The 20,468-nt window shown below is 33.4% G+C and overlaps 1 protein-coding gene across 1 annotated transcript in view; it reads left to right on the forward strand.

Moving 5' to 3' along the window:
• Nucleotides 1-20,468, forward strand: part of SYNE1 (spectrin repeat containing nuclear envelope protein 1) — a 335,993-nt gene that overhangs the window by 83,634 nt on the left and 231,891 nt on the right. The window contains exons 20-32 of the mRNA XM_070932643.1: nucleotides 934-1,107; nucleotides 3,363-3,521; nucleotides 5,021-5,185; nucleotides 6,455-6,589; nucleotides 7,320-7,478; nucleotides 8,545-8,753; nucleotides 9,133-9,241; nucleotides 10,575-10,739; nucleotides 12,055-12,222; nucleotides 13,963-14,139; nucleotides 15,620-15,760; nucleotides 17,008-17,168; nucleotides 19,972-20,122. Coding sequence (XP_070788744.1) covers nucleotides 934-1,107; nucleotides 3,363-3,521; nucleotides 5,021-5,185; nucleotides 6,455-6,589; nucleotides 7,320-7,478; nucleotides 8,545-8,753; nucleotides 9,133-9,241; nucleotides 10,575-10,739; nucleotides 12,055-12,222; nucleotides 13,963-14,139; nucleotides 15,620-15,760; nucleotides 17,008-17,168; nucleotides 19,972-20,122 — 2,073 coding nt within the window. The remainder of the gene's footprint in view (nucleotides 1-933; nucleotides 1,108-3,362; nucleotides 3,522-5,020; nucleotides 5,186-6,454; nucleotides 6,590-7,319; nucleotides 7,479-8,544; nucleotides 8,754-9,132; nucleotides 9,242-10,574; nucleotides 10,740-12,054; nucleotides 12,223-13,962; nucleotides 14,140-15,619; nucleotides 15,761-17,007; nucleotides 17,169-19,971; nucleotides 20,123-20,468) is intronic.

Consider the following 20,468-nt stretch of genomic DNA (forward strand, 5'->3'; position numbering starts at 1 on the left):
AATTATTCTGTCATTCCCAGTTTCTTTAGGGCTAGCCCAGAGACTTTCAGTATGTTCCAACTGCTTCTATCTGTAATGACTTCCTTAAATTTATTTCATATTCTCTCAGATGTGAATATGAAACAATTTTACAGAAGACATTATTCCTTCTATCCATCTTTGCTGCCACCAACCCGTCCCTTTAGGAACTGCAAATATACATAATGTATCAAGTATTTTTGGAAAAATAAAAGGGAAAATAAAGATGACCAGAATAAGAAAAAGAAGAAATTGAATGTGTATCATATATTTAACAAGGCTGCAAACCTTGGAATGAACAAAAAGCATATTGTGCAAATATTTTTGATACATACATTGAAGTCTTCACCCAATCATTCCCCCCACAAAAGCAAATTTGTGGGAACTACAAAGAAGGAAGATTCTCATTTTACTAGGGGTGCTGTATACAATCACCACTAGATACCAGAAGAAAAACATCCTATTTATGTAAATATATCAATAATATATTGGCTATACAGGTAGTTATTTAGCTAGTGCTTTCAGTGCTAACCAAGATGAAAAAGTACATCAATCAATTACAATCAATCCTTGAATTTCCAACTTGCACAGGTCTGTAAAGCAAAGGAAAGCTAAGTAAAAGATCATAAGCATAGTTGGAAGTTTACTTAGAGACCACTTCCCTTAACTACTGAATTGCTGGTCCTGATTTTGGTCATTAAATGAGGACTACCTACAGTATATTTAAAATCAACATAAAATTAGGTAACTGTGTTAATACTTGAAGAGATTTAGATTTCATTAAATAGATATGATAGACAGACGCACATATATACCAACACATACAATCATACCTAATCATTGTTTGTATCTGTGTGTGAGAGATTTGTGTTACATTTTCATACATGGTTTTTAAAATATTTCTGTTGGTATTAGGTTAAGGAGACCTGCCCAGTTGTGCTTTTTGATTCACAAGAATTACTTCCTCATCTTGAAGAATTAGAGAAACAAATTACACATTTTCATGAATCTCTTGACAAGATCAATGAAATTATTTCTGTATTAGATCCTGAAGCCCAATCTGCTCATGTTTTTAAACAGCAACATCAGGTATTTCTCATGCGAATGCTCTGAATATGTTTTGTTTTAGTATTTATTTGGAGAAAAAGTATGAATAATTGGTCTCTTGAATAACTTTCAACAACATTTTAAGTGATTTCTAAGTCACATTGTTCCCTTTTACTGGACTGTATTAAACCAGAAGTTGAAAAGGGGAAAGCATAGAATTGGAGCAACATATTGCAGAGGTTTCCATAAATAGGGATTCTGGCAATTCAGGAGGCTAGGAAAGATTTGATTTTGGACAACTGCCAAAGACAGTAAGCAATTGTGGACTGAAATTTTATCTCTCTGAAATATCTGCTTGGCAAGGTAAAATTAAGACACATGTTAATCAACCCATGTGACTTGAATGGTTTGAACATCCTCTACCTGCAATTTTAGTTTAGATATAGCAGTTCAAGCTAATAATTCAGTTTCATGAGGTACTGAATGAAGAATTAGAATACTCAATTTTGAAGAATTAGTGTGTCCCAAGTGTTAAAAATGCGACTTTATTTCTAATATTTTCAAACATTGGATTAATTCACCAGAAAATATTGTTTCATGTTTATTGGACTCACCATAGAATACACAAGAAGACATTAGAAATCTTACACTGGCAATATAACAAAAAATTAACATTCTAAGACTCATATGATTTGGTCTTGTTCTTTATAGCCTTGCTTTGACATAGCATTACATCATATATTAATATGGTTTTTGGAAGAAAGATTCCAGTTAAGGTTCTTAATGTGATGCTGAATTATATTCCTAAAACATGGAGTTTCTTATCTCATGAAAAGCTATGGCTCTTTTGAGCCTAGGATATAATGTAAATGATAATTTTAGATAATTGAAATAAATTTCCAGTCCTGATTCAGGATATAGGTTTGTGATCTGTTTTTGATAGGTCTCTATGTTCTAATAATCAGAAGATGGCACAATGTGATGTGGCATATTTTAAATTTAATAAGATAAATTATTATATCATTTTATAATATCAATCTTTTAATCTGCTAATTATTTTCTTTTGTCACATGTAATTTATTCTATTCATTAAATTATATTTAAGATTTTTTCCTTTCACTATCTCTTGTTTGTTGGTCGTGAACTCATTTTTTTTTTGTATTTCATCATTTTAGGAAGCAAAAGAAAATTAAAAGCAACATTGTGTTTTTGTCTGGGAGATTTTCTTATTCTTCAGAAATGTTTATATGTATACAAGTAGTCCTTGCTTAATGACCAGTATTTTAGCAACATTTAATGTTATGTTGGATCTTCCCAGAGCTACTTATGTTCATTGGCCAGTGGCCGACCCCCCTCCCCCCCCAATCACTTGATTGCATTTTGGGTGATTGATAGCTGGTTCATATTTACAGTCATTTACAGTGTCCCACTGTCCATGACCACAATTTTCAGTGTTTTTTGCTGATTTCTGCAGTTGGCAGAAACACCCACTGAATAAAATACGTTCACTTAATTATTGCAGCATTTGCTGAATAACAATTGTAAAATGGGCACGGTTTATGGTGATTTAATGACCATAATGACTTATTACCATAAGTCTGGGCTCAAGTTGAGAACTACCCATCTTTGATCCATTGCCCTATTATAATCCATGGCCCTAAGTAATTTTTTTCTAATTAGATTTTTTAATATTGAAGATTCAGGTTTACCTTTCAGTTACTCCAGATAATACCTTATGTTACTCCTAATAAGAATTTGAGATATTTTAACACATATGTTTGCTGTATATCCAATTATTGCTTTTGTTTTTGCTGTTTTGCTAAAGTTAAAAATCTTCAAGTGACTTAGATTGCAAAAAATAAATACTTAACATACCAGTAATGTGTAGTTTTTTTTTCATCTTGGTGTATAATATTTTTTAAAAATTATCTGTTTAAGATGCTAAGGTTTAATTACTTGTTGTAACAAACACTTGTCAGTCTGGAAGTAGACATTGGCATTTTGTGGATTTCAATTGCAACTATAATTACTCTTTTTCAAAAATGATATATTAAAAGAACAGAGCTAAAATCTTGTTTCAGTATTAATTCTCAAGAATCATTCAAAGCAATAAATGTTATCTGGGTATGGAATCATAACCTTAAAAATAAGTAAGTTGCTGTAGAATAATATTATTGTACCAGATGAAAAAAATATTGTTTTATAGAAAATAAAGTAGAAATAAAAGAAACATTGCAAAGTTGTTAAATCTGTTTGTCTTACTGTCCAAAAATTTTAATATTTTCATCTTTTTAAAGGATCTGGTAGCTTATCAAGAACACTGCAAAAAAGCCTTGTTATTAATTGAAAGAAATAGTCAAATTATCACAAAGATTCTGGCTTCAAGTAAAGTGTTAAATCACTTCAGCTTTTCTGTACTTCAGAAGAAAGTGGTAGAAATGCAGGCTGCTTTTCAGGTAATCTTTTCCAATTGCAGTAATGTTACTAAATTTTTCACATTACTTCCCAACATGAAAAAAATTGTGGAAAAAAAAGCCAATTTGACTAAGGTATACTGATATTAAGATAAAGTAACTAAACTAAAAACAGTAATTCAAAATAGCCTCTGATAAATGTTATTATAGAAAGAACAATACAAAAAGTAACAAATTCAAAGACATGGTCTGCAGAGCTAAAGGCACAAGGTATATTCAGGGATCATTGCAAACTTAAAAAAAAAACAATACAAATTCAGTGCTTAAAAATACTGGGTTAGTGAGACTTTCAGAAACTTGGCAATATTCATCTTAGAGAAAAGATGAGTTATATCAGGTGTTTGAAGTCTTTTTCTCTTGCATATTCCTTACTCAGTTTTTTTTTTTTACTGTTAAATTGATCTTGCTGAGACAGTTACAGAAGAAGAGAAATGCCTGTCCGATGTAAGAACAAAAACAGATAATTGTTCTGGAACCCCAATATGTTTTGACTCAAACATGCTGACAACAAACATAGAACACAGGGACCCTCAAAACTTTTGAGGGTCCCTGCGTTCTATGTTTGATGTCAGCATCAGACCTCATACAAAGGAATTTCTTCCTTTCTATTTATCTCGAACAATATCTATCACTCTTAACATCACATGTCCTGCTGAAGCTACACTTAAATATTTACTGTGAGTAGATGAATTAAAAGGAATGTAACTAGAGGCTATGGAGGATACAATTACCCTGTTTCCCCCAAAATAAAACATCCCCTGATAATAAGCCCAATCGGGCTTTTGGGAACATGGCAGTAAGGCCAAGTGCTTATTTCAGAGTTCAAAAAGAATATAAGACTGGGTCTTATTTTTGGAGAAACACGGTATTACTCTTAATTTTGCAGGGGAGTAATATTTAATGATGTAGTAATGATGTCTAGTAATTCTAAATAACAAAATCCTATCTGAGTTTGGCTTGTATGCTAATTAAGAAATCATATAAATACAATTATTTCCAGGTCCCATTCACATTAATATAGATTCAATTTCAGAGGAGTGAGATTGTTTATATGTCACCTGAAAATATAAAAAGGAGTGTGTAAACATTTTCCCCCCCTAAGAATTCCTCATGAGGCAAAATGTTACACAAAAACACAGGAAATAGCAACTAGAGTTTTTGGTTGTTGTTTTCAAAGTTCAGATATTTAAGCCCTTTGGAGTATAGTTTGAAGCCTTTCCCAAGAGATTGTAGACTGCATGCAAAGTCAGCATAGTACTGTTGACCTCAGATAGTACTTAATCTTGAAGGAAAACAAAAAGATATTTCTCCTTTCTCATAATACTGAGGGTGCAGGGATGTGACCTCAATTTAGTAAATCAGAAATAAAGAAACATCATATTATTCCTCAAGTGTAAATTATAATTTTAGTTAGTGCACAAAATGGGATATAAGACAAACTGTTTAGCATTGCAGGATTTTTCCTATTTTCATTTATGAAGGATATGGTGCAGAAGACCGGTGATTGGAAGAAAAATGTTGAGGTAAATAGTCGGCTGATGAAGAAATTTGAAGAATCTAGAACAGAGTTGGAAAATGTTCTCCAGACTGCCCAATGCTGTCTAAAAGAAAAAGGCAATCCTGAAGAACTTCTCCGAAAACATACAGTAAGTATAACTTTATAAGGCATGTTTCTGTTATATTTCATATTGCTAATTAAAATATCATTGCAGGTACTGTTAATGTCAAGAAAGCCAGCAGAATGGAAACTACTTGGAAATACCAGGGCTATAGGTTAAAATAGGAGATCAAAAGCATTCCCTCAAAAACCAGGAATCAGTTTGTTTTTGTTTTAATACACATTTAATTTAACTGAATTTAATTATTTAATTTAAATATCAACAATCAGCACTTGTTTCTACAGTGTGTTTAGTGAGAGGGTGAAAACTTTTTTTTAAAAGTGTAGATTTAATGTATCTGATCCATAGGAATATATTTAGGCCGTTTGTGAAAGCTGACATACAGTTACGTTTTGAAATAATGTTTACGAGTATAATTTGAGAGTGCTTGAATATTTTACTTCTTCACAACGTAAATTATGAACATACAGTAGATTGGAATGAGGGTAGATACCCTCAAGTCATTCATCATTCCTGTGACCATTAAATGGATACAGCCGTGTAATTTTTCTTGGCAATAATACAGAATTGATTTTTATTGCCATTTCGCAAGATGCTTTTGAAAGTCCCAGTTTAGATAAAAGCCTTGATATTCTCTGATGTTCTTCCATCCAAGTGCTAATTGGTCCTGAGGCTGCTTAGTTATAAAACCAGACAAGACATCCAGGGAGCTTTTTCCTTCTAAGATCCGGAGTATTAATCCTCTGCTCTGCTCTTTAGTCTGATCTTTAGTGCCTTCATAATCTGCATAACAAAAAAAAAAACTTTTACATCCAAATTGCAGCTTCTTATTATGGGTTGGGGTCATATGGAAATTAAGGGTTAGCCTAGCCCTATTCTTATAACCTAGCCCTATACAGCTGTAGTGGCACAGTGGTTAGAATGTAGATCCTAACCGGCTCAAGGTTGACTCAGCCTTCCATCCTTCTGAGGTCGGTAAAATGAGGACTCAGATTGTTGGGGGCAAAATGCTGGCTCTGTAAACTGCTTAGAGATGGCTGTAAAAGCACTGTGAAGTGGTATATAAGTCTAAGTGCTATTGCTACTCTTCCTGTGGCCAGTGTCTACCCACCTCCATGTTTTTCCAGACAAAATAGCACAGATATAAATTGCATTCAATTATCATTCATAAGATCAACCTCAATCATACCATCTAAGTTTCCTGTATTAGTACATAGTATAAACTTTTGGAATTAACCTTCTTCTTTCCATAGCAACAATATTAACATTTAAACATGTGATAAATTTCAAAACCAGGAATTTTTCAGTCAGTTGGACCAAAGGGTGCTCAATGCTTTCCTGAAAGCTTGTGATGAACTTACTGACATCCTTCCTGAGCAAGAGCAACACACCCTTCAGGAAGCTGTGCGGAAATTGCACAAGCAGTGGAAGGTGAGTTTTGCCAACCAGCTTTAGTTATAAGTTGTTTTTCTCTGTGTGTAGGCCCTCAGGTCTGTTGACTCCTGGACTAGTTCCTGCAGTTTTCATGGCAAGATTTCAGAAGTAGTTTGCCCTTGCCCTTGACTGGCCCAAGGTTACCCAGCTGACTTTGTACCTAAGATAGAACTAAAATATTCTATTTCCTAGTTTCTAGCTTGTTTCCTTAACCACTACACCAAACTAGTTCTCCTTGTTGAAGGTACACAACCACAAAATCCATTCTGTCAGAGGAAGAAGAGTCACTTCTGCAATTATTGTTCTCAGTTATTCCTGTCCAGGCAACATGAACATTTTTTGTGTACTTTCACAAGTTTACTCAACTCTGTTTTCTTAATTAAAGATACCAGAAAAGAATCACTTATCTTAAAAAGTATTTTTTTTATCATAATGTGATAGGTTACACAATAATTGTTTTAAACTTCTTGTTTCTCCTGTGATTTTGTGGTGCGTGAACAACTTTTTTTTCCTGTTCTCTTTTATGGTGTATTTTCAGAGAAAGTTAGTCCCCTGAAATTGTTCAGAAAAACAAGTTAAAGCATCTTAGTTACTGCCTCTGACACTAATGATCTGGTTTGGTGTTGGTTGTTTTTTTTTTGTTTTATACCTTTATAAATAATTTCTTAAAAAGAGAACTGACTGTGTTTTATATTAACTTCTTTCCCCGCTTTTAATTATGATGCAGGATCTCCAGTCAGAAGCTCCATACCATTTACTCCGCTTAAAAATAGAAGTGGAAAAAAGCAAATTCCTAGCAACAGTGCAAGAATGTCACACTGAACTCACTCGCCAGCATGAGCTCATGACCAAGGAGAGCAGTGAAAAAATAATTAAGGGGCACAAGGTAATTCTACCTCTTTCCTTAAATAGCTGTGGAGTTTTTCTTCTGTATCTTGTTATCTGCCTTGACTCCTTAAAAATAAAGGAATATGCAGTATAGAAAACATTGCTGTCCTGTTCCAAATTTTTCTGCTTGAACTTATACCTACGATTCCAGTATAAAAAAATATGAGTGGTTTTTTTTTTTTTTGTATTTTATGGTACTGATTGATCTATTGTGTATTGATCTTAGAATTTCATCTACATTACTATTCAGCATATTTGTGCAACTTCTATGAGCAATGTTTACTTGGAAGAATAAGAGCTTAGATTCACAAAAATTATAATTAAAATATCATGTTTCATTCAGATTGATACAGTGAAAATTGTAATTTATTTATTTATTTATTTATTCAATTTCTACAGCCACCCATCCCAACTCTAAGTGGCTTACATTTCTTTGAGCTTAACCGTTATTTCAAGAATTTTTATGCATGCAAACAACCAAATTCATTTTGAAATATGATTGACAAAATATGTTGCTGTTTTCTTGGCCTGTACAATACAGCATCAGATACCTTGATGTATCTTTCCAGAATCTATTGTTTTCCTATGGTCCTTGTTTATTATTGTTAAGTAATTGAAAGCACTATTTTCAGTATTAACACAATTTATATACTGACTTAATAATGCTGTAATTTGAAAAACTTACTTCTTTGGAGACATGCATTGTATTGTACTACATATAAATTCTCTCATGAAATTCCCAGATCAATACAATTAGACAGTTCATTGGATATTTTTAACAGATGGGTAAATTATCTTAAATATAAAATCTCAATAATGCTTGGAAAAAATACCTTCTAGATACCTTGGAACTGAAGGAATTTAAACTTTTTTCCACAATCAAAAAGTTAAGAAGCACTGCCGTTTTCTTCACAGTGATGAAGAAAATGATCTTGACCATTTTTTAAAGATTTTTTTAAAAATAGTGAATGTATTTGGTTCTTGAATACCAAGTAGAAATTAGACTTTTTAAGTTCATTTGTATATCAGTTGATTGAGTAGGTGTTTCTCTTTTATGCCATCAGATGTTTTTTGGTGATAAAGGGCCTTTACAACTATGTGAGAAACGACAGCAACTGATTAAAGAATTGTGCTTGAAACTACCAGAATGGGATCCAATTAAAATGACATCTGAAAGTAGCCAAAAAGATCTCAGTGAACTTAAAACTCAAGTTGCCAGGACTTACATGAAACTAATAGATCAACCAGATAAATGGCAAGAATACAAGAACAGGTAAACAACTATATGAACAGCAACATAGAAGGCATGGATTTAAAGAACCGAACTAGTACTATAATGTCCTTTCATGTTGCAAATACTATATTGCTTGTCAGAAGCACTTAATGTTTTAAATTGTACAAATAGAACATCAAAGAGCAATACAGTAAGAAGTATAGGATCTAGATTAGAAGGGTTTGGGAAATTGCTATGATTTACTCACTTGGAATTTTCAGCCATTTAAACAAGCAACATTCCTCCCTAACTGATTAAAACCCTTTGCTATGCCGAAACTTCAGATGCTAACTTTTTGAGTTCCCATGAAATATTTTTCATTAATTCGCCCACTATTATTCACCTACTGTTTGCTTATTTTTCTATGGCTATGTTTCAGATTTTCTGAATTACGAAGCTGGATTTCATCAAAGGAAACACAACTTAAAACAATTAAGAATGGTTCAGCTGATACTACTAAATACAAACATTTTAAAACATCAATAGAGGTATATCAAAAATGATTTGAAATGGATATGTTCTTGTAATATTAACATATTGATTTGCAAGCTTTGCAAGATTTGCAAATTGATAATGCAAGCTGACCTTTCTCTGCTTTTGGCATTTTAAAGCTAGGTCAAATAATTTACAACAAATGTAAATAATGTTATAGGAATAGTGAAATATAAAAGGAACTGGAATTTCCAGGATAAGTAAAATCAAGTACGCTGGCTAGAAATTCTACCTTTTAGAAAGAAATGTGTACAATGTAATTCAGAAGCTTTTGAAAACCCACTGGTTATTTCAACCAAAATAGACCCCAGTTTTTTCCTGCAGCACTAGTCGTAATAGTTTCTGAATGAATAGCATTGCACAAAAAAGAAGTTTTTGGGATGTTGGCTACATGTATATATATACATACATACACATACACATGCTGTACATATAGTCTCTGTCACATGCACAAACATACTGAATGAGAAACTGAATAAGAGAATAACAGAGTTAGAAGGAACTTTGGAGGTCTTCTAGTCCAACCCCCTACAGGATACCCTATACCATTTCAGACAAATGGTTGTTCAATCTCTTCTTAAAACCTCTAGAGATGGAGCACCCACAATTTTTGGAGACAAGTCGTTCCACTGATTGCATGCAAAAGTTATATCTATTGCATTAATTGTTGAAATTGTAAGGAAAAGTTACACACAAAAGCAAAAATTAGGGGGAAATTACCAATGATAGCATTTTTTTTCAAGCAATTATTTTTTAAAAAATTGCAAAAGCAGGCAGAAGAAAATAATACCTAATATGTATATTGACTGAATATAGATTGATCTTCAATTTTTTATTTGCTAAAGAATGATATAAAAGATACTTCACCCTATTCAGGCAATACATACAAGGACAGAGCTCACTGTGTGTGCAGTGGAGAAGCAGTCTATTCTCTTTAGTCCAAGCTGTGGGATCAGCATACAGCCAGGCATACAGGATTTCTCTATGGAGAAAAGCTACATTTCTGAAATCATGGAGAGTTGCATTATTCTTCTGATTGAATAGGTTTTTATTGAGGTCACAATGTGATTTGCATAGGAGAGGGATCCTCAAGCAATTTTTATGCTTGAGCATATTGGCTTGTGACTATTAATTTAGTATTATAACTGGCTTTTTCAATCTATTGACATGTTTTTATACATTGTTTGATAGAAGCTTGTGTCCTGATACAGCCTTAGTTGACTTACCCATGCAAACTAATGTAAACCCAGTTCTCCCTGATTTACATTAGACTTCTACTCTAATAATGCTTGTTTGGTGCATCTAATTTTTATATTGATTCTGTTTCAGGAAATTAGGCAAGATGCCTGCAAGAAGGGAGAAATTATCATCTGGTTGAAATCTAGGCTTATTGCCTTATCTGAGGTTTCTTCTGAGAATGAAGTAAAAAAACAAGGGGATGAACTTTCAGTGCTTGCTAGTGACTTTAAGAAAATTTTAGCCTTGTTGACAGAGGTATATTATAATTATATTATATTCACTCCAGAAACTGTATTTTTTCTATTAGGTGTTCAGTTATAGAAAATAATTAAGATTCTGTTGTATTTTAGCAATATAGTCTGAATGTTACTATAATCAATCTGTGTTTTTCAAATACCTAGGTGCATCTGAATACTATTAAGAAAAAAATAACAAAATTATCATAGTTATGTATGTAGTTGCATCTCTAATTTTTTTTTTTTTAATTTGATTTATATGCCGCCCTTCTCCGAAGACTCAGGGCGGCTTACAATGTGCTCAGCAATAGCCTTCATCCTTTTGTATATTTTATACAAAGTCAGCTTATTGCCCCCACAAACTGGGTCCTCATTTCACCTACCTTAGAAAGGATGGAAGGCTGAGTCAACCTTGAGCCTTGGCGAGATTCGAACCCTGCAGTAATTGCAGGCAGCTGGTCTTAATAAGCTTAATAACAGGGTGCCTTAAACCCCTGTACTACCAAGGCTAATGATAACTGAAAGTAGTTCCCTGAATTTCCATGTGTCATTTGAAATTATATTTCAACATATATGTACATGTGCTAAAGACATGTATAATTTTCAACTCAAATTATACAGTTTGCATATGAAAGTATTGGAGGGATCCGTTTCTGTAATATAATGTTTGATTCAAGCACGCAATCACATACGTTTTTATGCCAAATGTGTATAATATGCTGTATGCATAAAAACAAACACAGTTGTGTGCACTATGGAGAAAAAAAATCCAAAATTCATATTATTCTTCCCATTAGCAATTTTCTTTCCTCCTGCTCCCTTTTCTCCACTCTCTATTCACTTGTGCTATTGACAATATTTCAGTTTCTCTTTTTGAATTATTCATATTTGCTTTGAGAAATTCCTAAATAGTTTTGTAATTCTGAAAAGTTCTGCTGGTGTTTGGTGTTTGATGAGTGGTAAGTGTTGTTTTGAGCACAAAAACATTTATTTTAAGAAAATGAGTATGGTATTGGGAACATAGAATAGGAGAAAAAGGTTTGGCAATTTACAATTAATTGTAAAAATTTCCAAATTAACCTGGAAAGCAGGTCAGGTAGCACAAAGTAAACTCACAAAATAATAATAGAATGCAGTGGAATAGGAGAAATCTATTTATAGATTATAGTAAGAGGGTTTTTTTTATTACTGTCAGATAATTGGAAAATAATATAGAGACCACAAAATGAATTGGTTGAATATATAATTGTATTGCATTTTGAACTGTTTAAATTGTAAGTCCTACTTCTTTGGCACTGGATATTTTTAGAGCTTTAATACGTTTCTGAATACAGATTGAGAAGACATTGGGTGCAGTTGGAGATTGTGTTCAATACACCGAAGAAGTAAAAGGCACATTAGAAGAACTGATCACAAACTCAAAAGAAGCTCAGACAGAAGTTGAAAAAATCTTAGATGTTGATAACTTGTTACAAGCCCAGCAAATCTTTCTCTACCATCAGGTACAATCGCCCACACATCAGCTTTCACTGAATGTCCAACAAATCCTTATATATTATTGTTGCTGCAAAGCCTAATACCAGTATCTGCACTGTGGATAATAGTTAAGAACCCCTTTCACACAGGCTGAATTGGAAAGAGGGAATATTATAATTTTCTGTAATAAGATGTTGAAAGTGAGTATTTAATACTTATTTTAAAAGAGGAAAGTGTAAACCTTTTTGAAGTGTACTTTGCCAAAGTGCTTTTTTGTTATTCCTTTTCTCTTCCCACTCTATTCTTGTCATCATTCTTCTAATAAGAAATGGCATTTTGAAGGGCCTTTTCACAATTTATACAGGGAAAATTAGAAACTGCCATCATCTTGGCAAACTATGTGATAATGGTCTTTGTGGTCGCATATTTCTCAGACCATGCTTAATATAATACAATGGCATTAGATTGCTTGAGAGTATTTTCTCACCAAAGTTTTCCTTGGCATTTCCATGGCAACAGTTTAACAGCTGCTAGACTGGCCTTGAGGAAGGAAAGGAACTGTAAGAGAGTAAGATGCTCCTGGAGTGAGGAGGAGGAGAGGAGAAAGGGGCCTCTGGTTTAAGCTATCAGTAGTCACATGTAGATAATGAAAGTATGGAAAGAGGCAGAGGATGTTTATGACTTCAATCCTTTATGCCCTTTCAGCCCTCCTCCCTATATCAGAAACCTTGTGACCTGGCTTCTGAATCTAAGATATTGCCTGCTAAGTATCAGTTTGGTTAACGGGTTGAGAGAACAGAAGATGATTTATGCAAAAGTCACGGCTGCTACCTGCTCTTTGAGCAGCAGTCATGAGGACACCTAGATTGTTTACTATTGCTACCTCACTAGTGCTACCTCATGGAAAATTAAAGATGAAGAAGCTCCTGATCCTCCAGGGCTTTGAAGCTGTGCACTTACCATTTTTTTCAACAAAATTCCCTAAAAAGGAAAGATTAGAGACTGGGCAGAAGTTAGCTAATACTGTTGGATCCAAGATGGACCACCGTCTCCTTCAAGGCAGATGAAACCACCCCTTTCCACAAAAAAACCACTACTGAGCCCAACTAGATGCCATCTCCTAACCAACTTTAACCTTAACCAACCAGAAGGTACATGAATCTAAAACATAGGTGATGGAACACACAGCACCAAGAACCATGCCTAATTTCTCAGGATCAACTTGTTAAAGTTCTTCCTAGATAACTAGAGAAGATTGCATTCCAGTCATTTTGGTAGATCTGGATGGATGGAGTCCACCTCTGAGCAGATCCAAATGATTTTACTAAATAGATGCCTAAAATAACAATATGTCCCGGGCCTCACCTTACAAGGAAGGGACCTGGTTATCTGACAAGGGGCTGCTGGCTGTTTTACTTGCAGATGTGGTAACTGCATAGAAGTAAGCCTTATTACACAAGTTAAATCCTAAGAAAGGCTGAATCAGATTTGCTTTTGTATTCCCCCATCGCAATTTAGTATCAGATGTCAAAAGTGATCTTTCTGAAGAAAAAAAACTGGAGAATTTTACCATTCTAGATGTGTAATTCTGAAAAGAGTTTGAAAATTATCAATGAACTAGACCTTTCTGGTGTTTCAATAAATGAGCAGAGATCATTTAACGCTTGTTCCCTAAAACACCTTTGTATATGCTTACAGTGCAGTTATTTCTGCATTAGGACAATGCATCTGTATTGACCATAATACTTTTAAATGTTTGTTTTTAGCAAAAGTCAAAGAGGCTTCATGCAAAAAGGCAAGATGTACAACAACAAATTACCCACAGTAAAGAGTTACAAATTGAAGGTGGTCTGTCTCCTGCTGTGCAAGAAGATTTATGGAAGTTGGAGAGTACATTAGAAAGTATGCAGCAATCTATGGAACAACGTGGAGATCAATTGCAGGTACATATTCTTCTTATAACTCTGTAGAGAAATAAAGAAATGTCACTTTCCTTAATGGCTTTATATTTAGTATGAGATATTTTCTGGAAAGCTTTTTTCGGGCTTAGCTCAGGTTTTAAATCCAAGATGCCAGCCATTGTCAGAGGGTATTGGGGTACATGGTTGGGATCCCAATTGGATGCTACCAGGTTATAGCTATAGGCTAAAGTGGGAAATAAATAATTCCCCCTCTAGTAATGCTGTTTTAGTATTTCTGTCAAGGGACCTGCATGGTTGTGTCCATGTAGCCACCAGGAATAGAGACTGACTGCAGGCCATCCTTACCTTTTTACTCTGTGAAATTATTAACTTTTCATAATATGATTATGAAGTTCAAGTATTAGATGAATCTAGAATTAACAGCAAAACTGGATATCACCAGACTTAGTGAATGGCCCTCAACTTTAAGATATTGAAGGAGGCATTGACAAATTCATGGAAACTAGGCCTATCCATGATTAAAAGACATGCTTTTTAAAAATAATTTTCTGAAGCCCACTATAAGTTAAAAAAATTATATATATGCTATAACACACTTGCATACATAAATCTCTAGGAATATTGAGATAAAACCAATTAACAAGATAACATAAACATTTAAACAGGGAATTAACCCACTTAAAGCAACATAATTATTCTAAAAGTTCTGATACTATTTTTTGCATGCAAAAACAGAAGTGGAATTCTCACAGGACTTCATTAACTACTGTGAGAAAGAATGTTGGACAAAATGTACCTTTGAACTATTCAAATAAGGAAAGACAGATGTTTAAAAGAGGAAAACCTCACTAGTATAGGCCATTCTCACATGGCTCTTGCACAGTTATTTTATTCTTAAGGCTTGGGAATAATCTAAAATACTAGTACTAATCCAATTATCAGACAGTGTTTGAATAGAGTTTAATAATTAAAGTTTAGGAGCTATTTTAGTATATAATATTTGCATATAAAACCTAGCTAAGGTGTAACACCAAACAAACTTGGCTAATTTGACAAAAGCCATATTTTGATAGTACATGATGGGGAAACAACCGGGAAATACCAGGACTACTAGCAGATGGAAAAGCTACTGGGAAAAATTATATTGGATGAGTGGAATGGCAAACAAACTTATTACCTAGATATTTACAAGAATTTATCATTGAATTCACATAGGATTGTCATCACAGTACAGAAGACTCTGCTATTATGTCCTGCATTTGGACTTCCTATTATCTTTGCTAATAAAATGCACAAGACTTTGATCTAGCAGGGAATTTCATTTGTACTTAATATTTGAGGTTTTGAACAGGATAATGAAAATTCTGGTAAATATGTTTAATACATCTTAATTGTATGAGCCAGAAAAATTCATTATTCATGCATGTTAATTATGAACTTTAATTTCCTGTCCTTTTTTTATTGTTCTGTCACTTTGCCTTTTTCTTTTTTCTTTTTGTAGCTCACAATAAACACATGGGAACAGTTTGAAAGAGACAAAGAAACAATTGTCAAGTATTTGAGTCATGCGAGCTCTGCCCTTGAACGCATCTTAAGTTTTAGCAGCTTGGAGAGTTTGTCATCAGAATTAGAAAAGACAAAAGTATGTGTCCTGGAGGACTTTTATTGTTCTGTCTTGTATTATATTAGGTTCTTATGTATTTCTTTTTGTTAAAAAAAATGTGCATTTTATTAGTGACTCCTTGTCTTGAGTGAGGGTAAAGCAGGTAAGTCAGTAACTTTAAAATAAATATATATCTAAACAATATTAAGATAATTTGGTTTTTAAAGCTAAGTAAAGCTAAGCTCCTTTCCCTTTATGTTTTGCATCTATTTCTGATTATTTCTGTAAGTCATTCAAATGATGTTGAGTTGCAAAACTTTATAAATGATGTAAATAAATTAATAAAGAGTCAATCTGGACCAAACAGAACTTAGTAATGATGGATTTCCAGGTTGAAAAGATGCATATCCACCCCCCCCCCCGAAAATGAAAAGATGATATGCAAATTCCATGATCCTTTTCTTTATGTGGTTCAAGTTAACCATGCTCTAATATCAGTACAAATATAATTCATTCGTAGAGAAATGTTACAATCATGCTGGGAATGGTTCCAATCCTAAGAAAACTGAATCAGAAGGAAATTCTGCATTATGTAGCAAAAGTCTCTTTAAGTTGCATATAGTGAGGAATTCCTCCTTTTAAATCAGATATTCTTGAACTGGTAATTTTTAAAAACCTATTTTGGTATTTCATGTATACAGGAATATGGAGCAAATTCCAATAATAATAATAGCAATAGCAATAGCACTTAGACTCATATACCGCTTCACAGTGCTTTACAGCTGTCTCTAAGCGGTTGATAGAATCAGCATATTGCCCCCAACAATCTGGGTCCTCATTTTACTGACCTCAGAAGGATGGAAGGCTGAGTCAGCCTTGAGCCGGTGAGATTTAAACTGCAAACTTCTGGCAGCCGGCAGTCAGTAGAATTAGCCTGCAATACTGCATTCTAACCACTGTGCCACCATGGCTCATAATAATCCATAATAAACATCTGGAGCACCACTTGAACACCATTGACATTGACAAAAACACCATCAGTCAATTGCAAAAGGCAACTTTACTGGAACAGTTTACATCTAGTGATGCTACATGTAATACCATCGAACAATAATTTCTGCCTCTCCTTAGTGTTTGGGAAGAACTTGATAGATGGATATAAATGCCAGTCCCAGTCTAAACATCTGGATAATTGTGTGATCATGGATGATGATAATAACAACTACCACTGGTTGGCAAAATGTTACTGAGAATGATGTTCAACTTGCGTCTCCTCCTTTTCGCAGGAACTTTCCAAGCAGACCGTAGCCATGGCCGTGGAAGCAGAGAATCTGGTCAGGAAGTCTTTAGCCATACAGCTTGGTCAAAGGAGCAAGGAGAGCCTTCAGCAGCAAGCAAAGTCAATTCAGGAACAAGTTAAAAAAGTAGAAGCTACACTTGAAGAAGAGTATGTCCTTAAATAGTCATAATATTTGTTTCCTGACAGAAGGAATGTATCTTTTTTTGCCTTATATTAGTGCAGTGTTGAGTCTTAAAGACTTTGTAAAACTCTGTCATAAAATAATAATTTACCTATCAGAAACTACTGTTTTAATACCAAGTGTGGTGGAAGATCTGAGAAAAAAAAGAAAGTATCAACACATTCCCTAATTGAAAAAAAAAATCCTTGGTCCTTTAAGTGTCCTTATAATTGTTGTGTGAAGGAGCCATTGTGAATCAAATTTTATACATTTAGCCTGATTCCTCTCAATGAGAGAAATACTTTTAATTGACTACAAAAGTAAAGTCATACTAATGCACATCAATATTCACTACAGGAATAAAAACAGAAAATTATTTGATAGACTTTAGCACAGATAATTAATGTCATTTTCTAAAGTGCCTCAGGGCATTTAGAAAAATCTACTATCAGTCTGCTTTTTAAAATATTTTTCTTTACAGTTCAGCTGAATGCATGAGAACATAAACATTGCCTTTCTCTCCCTGAAATGTGCCCTATTCCTTTTTCTCATGCTATTACAACTGATAGATAAAATGCCTATCTATCTTATTTCTTTGTTTCCCTTTGTATTTATTCACTAGGATCTGGCTGTTAGAATTTGGTGATTAGAAAACATTACACTGAGAGTTATATAAAAGGAAAAATATAGCAACTTCTATCACAGAATGAATTTAATGCTTTATACTTTGCTTCATCTTTGCCAGAACTTTAGGAGACAGGGCAATATTATTCCCATTTTACAAATAAGTTCATGAGGCTGATTTCATAATTTGTTCAAAATTGCTTGATGCCTGAGCAGGGAATTAAATTATGGTATTTTGAATATTTTTCTAGCATTTCATATTCTAGACCACAAAAACTCTTAGCGTTTGCCAGTGAATTATTTGCAAAAAATAACAACCCTGCATCCATTTTTATTATTCTTGTATATTCCTTTTTCCATTAAGGCACATAAACAGTTTACCACATTCAAAGTTGTTAATGTGTTAGAGAGGAATTACATTTTAACATAACCATTCCCCTGCTTAATAGTTTAATATGATTTTTTCCTTGTACATTTCTTAATTCTCCCATTTGCTCTGTCATCTCTAAAGTATTATAAAAAGAATAATTGTTTTCCATGAATCCTACTCTTACTTTGTAAATTATTTACAACTTATTTCTCCTTTATTACAAATGAGCAAAGAAAGACATTGCTTCTACTGCCTCTGAACTGGATTGTATGACCTTATTTTTTTTCCTTCTGAAATACCTAAGTAATTGGATCAGTCTTGACCCTTTTTAGTACAAGTTTAGGACAGATACTTAGTTAAACATTATATAGCTAGCTGAAATTAGATGGTTGTTATTTTAACAAAATATGCATGCATATCTACCTGGCTGGTTAAATATTTTGGATATGAGTTTGCACAAATGTATGGTTCAGTTGTATAATTCTATGGTTTCTAATGCATTCACATACTGTATAGACTTGCAAAAGGGATTTTGAAAATGCCCATCTTCAGTGCAGATCTTCTTTATCTGGGGTGATAGAAACTATCAACAATCATACAGAAAGATATATTTATTCTTTTGGTATTTCAGTTATTTTCATTCACACCACATAATTTTGGGGAAGCATTCTTGTTTTCTTCTAATGCACATAAACACAATATGTGTGGTTGATCATAATATAATAGTTTGTTAAAATAGATCAAGTGGAAGGGAATGATAATATTTTAACTAGAAGCACAAGTAAAGGGTTTATTAGAAATGTTTGTAAATAAAGATAAGCATTGGCTCTCAATTATAATTTACAGTTACTGCAATCTGATTAGATGTTCCAAGATTTCTCTAAAGTTTAAAATTAACAAATAATTGCATTTTGGGAAACAGTTTTCAGTGGTGAAAGTATCAGGAAGACAAATAGCTTCAAGGAAAACTATGTGCAAAACTGTACATACAGGTAAACAGACTGTCATTTTTTCACCTGCAGTAGAAAAATATTCACTGGATTCACACATTGCAATAACGCAAGATGTTTTAAACTCTAATTTATCTTGCGAGCTTCAATATTGAGGCATTATGGATAGTCATGTATCAGGAGAGCCAAAAATAAGCCATTATGGCTAACAATTAAGTATATACCTATCCTATAAAGGTAATATCTGCTTTGGATATTATAACAATCAGTTTGCACATCAATAAACAAACAAACAAACAAACAAACAAATAAGAATATTCCATGCAGAATTAGATGAACATATTCAGAATCTTCAGTGGTGTTTCTCTGTTTTCTTCTGGCTTCATGATAACTGCGACATGTAGGTCAGTATCAAAACTTCAGCTCAGTTAATGGTTAACTTTGCACTTGTATTATACCACATTTAAAACGGTTACAATCTTTAACTGAAAATAAGCTATTTAAAAACCGTCCATGTGGTAGCTGCTAGGTGGTTAATTTCCACGCTACTTTAAAAATACACCTTTGAAAATAATATCTCAAAAAATGATTTCCTGCTTCCCACACCAGTTTTTTTCTTTTCAGAAAATGGAAAAAAAAATCACTTCCTACATTCTGAAGGTGATTAAGACCAGATTCCTTGGATGCTAAAAAATTAAATTTAGAAACAGGCGTTTTGTGGTTTGGTTTTTTAAAATGGCATGGCATTATGTAAGCATTTCTTTAAATTGGACATGTAAGAGAATGGGCATAGTTACACCGTAATATAGTGTTAATTTTTTTTTCACTAAATATGGTTGATTTTAGTATTAAAACCATGGAAATGGTGAAAGACAAGTGGGATCAGTTTGGGAAAAAATTTGAAGCATTGTCCCTCTGGATCAATGAAAAAGAAAAAGCGCTGGATGCCTTGGAAATACCATCATCTTCCCTGGATGTGCAAATCAACCAAATTAAGGTGATTGGTTCACATTTTATGTAACATTAAATATTGTTTTATTTCCCCCCCTCCATTAGAAATCTGCAGAGCAGAGGAGTAGGCTTTTAACAGCTACAGACATGCTTTGACATAAAAATACTAAGGCAAAAGGTTTTGCAGGAGCTTAAAATAAAATACACATTTTTAAAGTTTTAAATTAAATTAAAAAAACTTTGGTTTATGTGAAAAGTTCAGTGGATTGTTTTTGGGGTGATGCTCTTTACGTGCAAAATATCATCCTGGGTATATTTTCACAGAATGTAGAATGATTTCTATTGTAATCTGTATTGCAATTATAGTATTTTATTCCAATATGTTAGATAAA

This window comes from Pituophis catenifer, unplaced genomic scaffold (genome assembly GCF_029215685.1).
Source record: "Pituophis catenifer annectens isolate HBS135680 unplaced genomic scaffold, rPitCat1.0.hap2 SCAF_1, whole genome shotgun sequence".
Lineage (NCBI taxonomy): Eukaryota > Metazoa > Chordata > Lepidosauria > Squamata > Colubridae > Pituophis > Pituophis catenifer.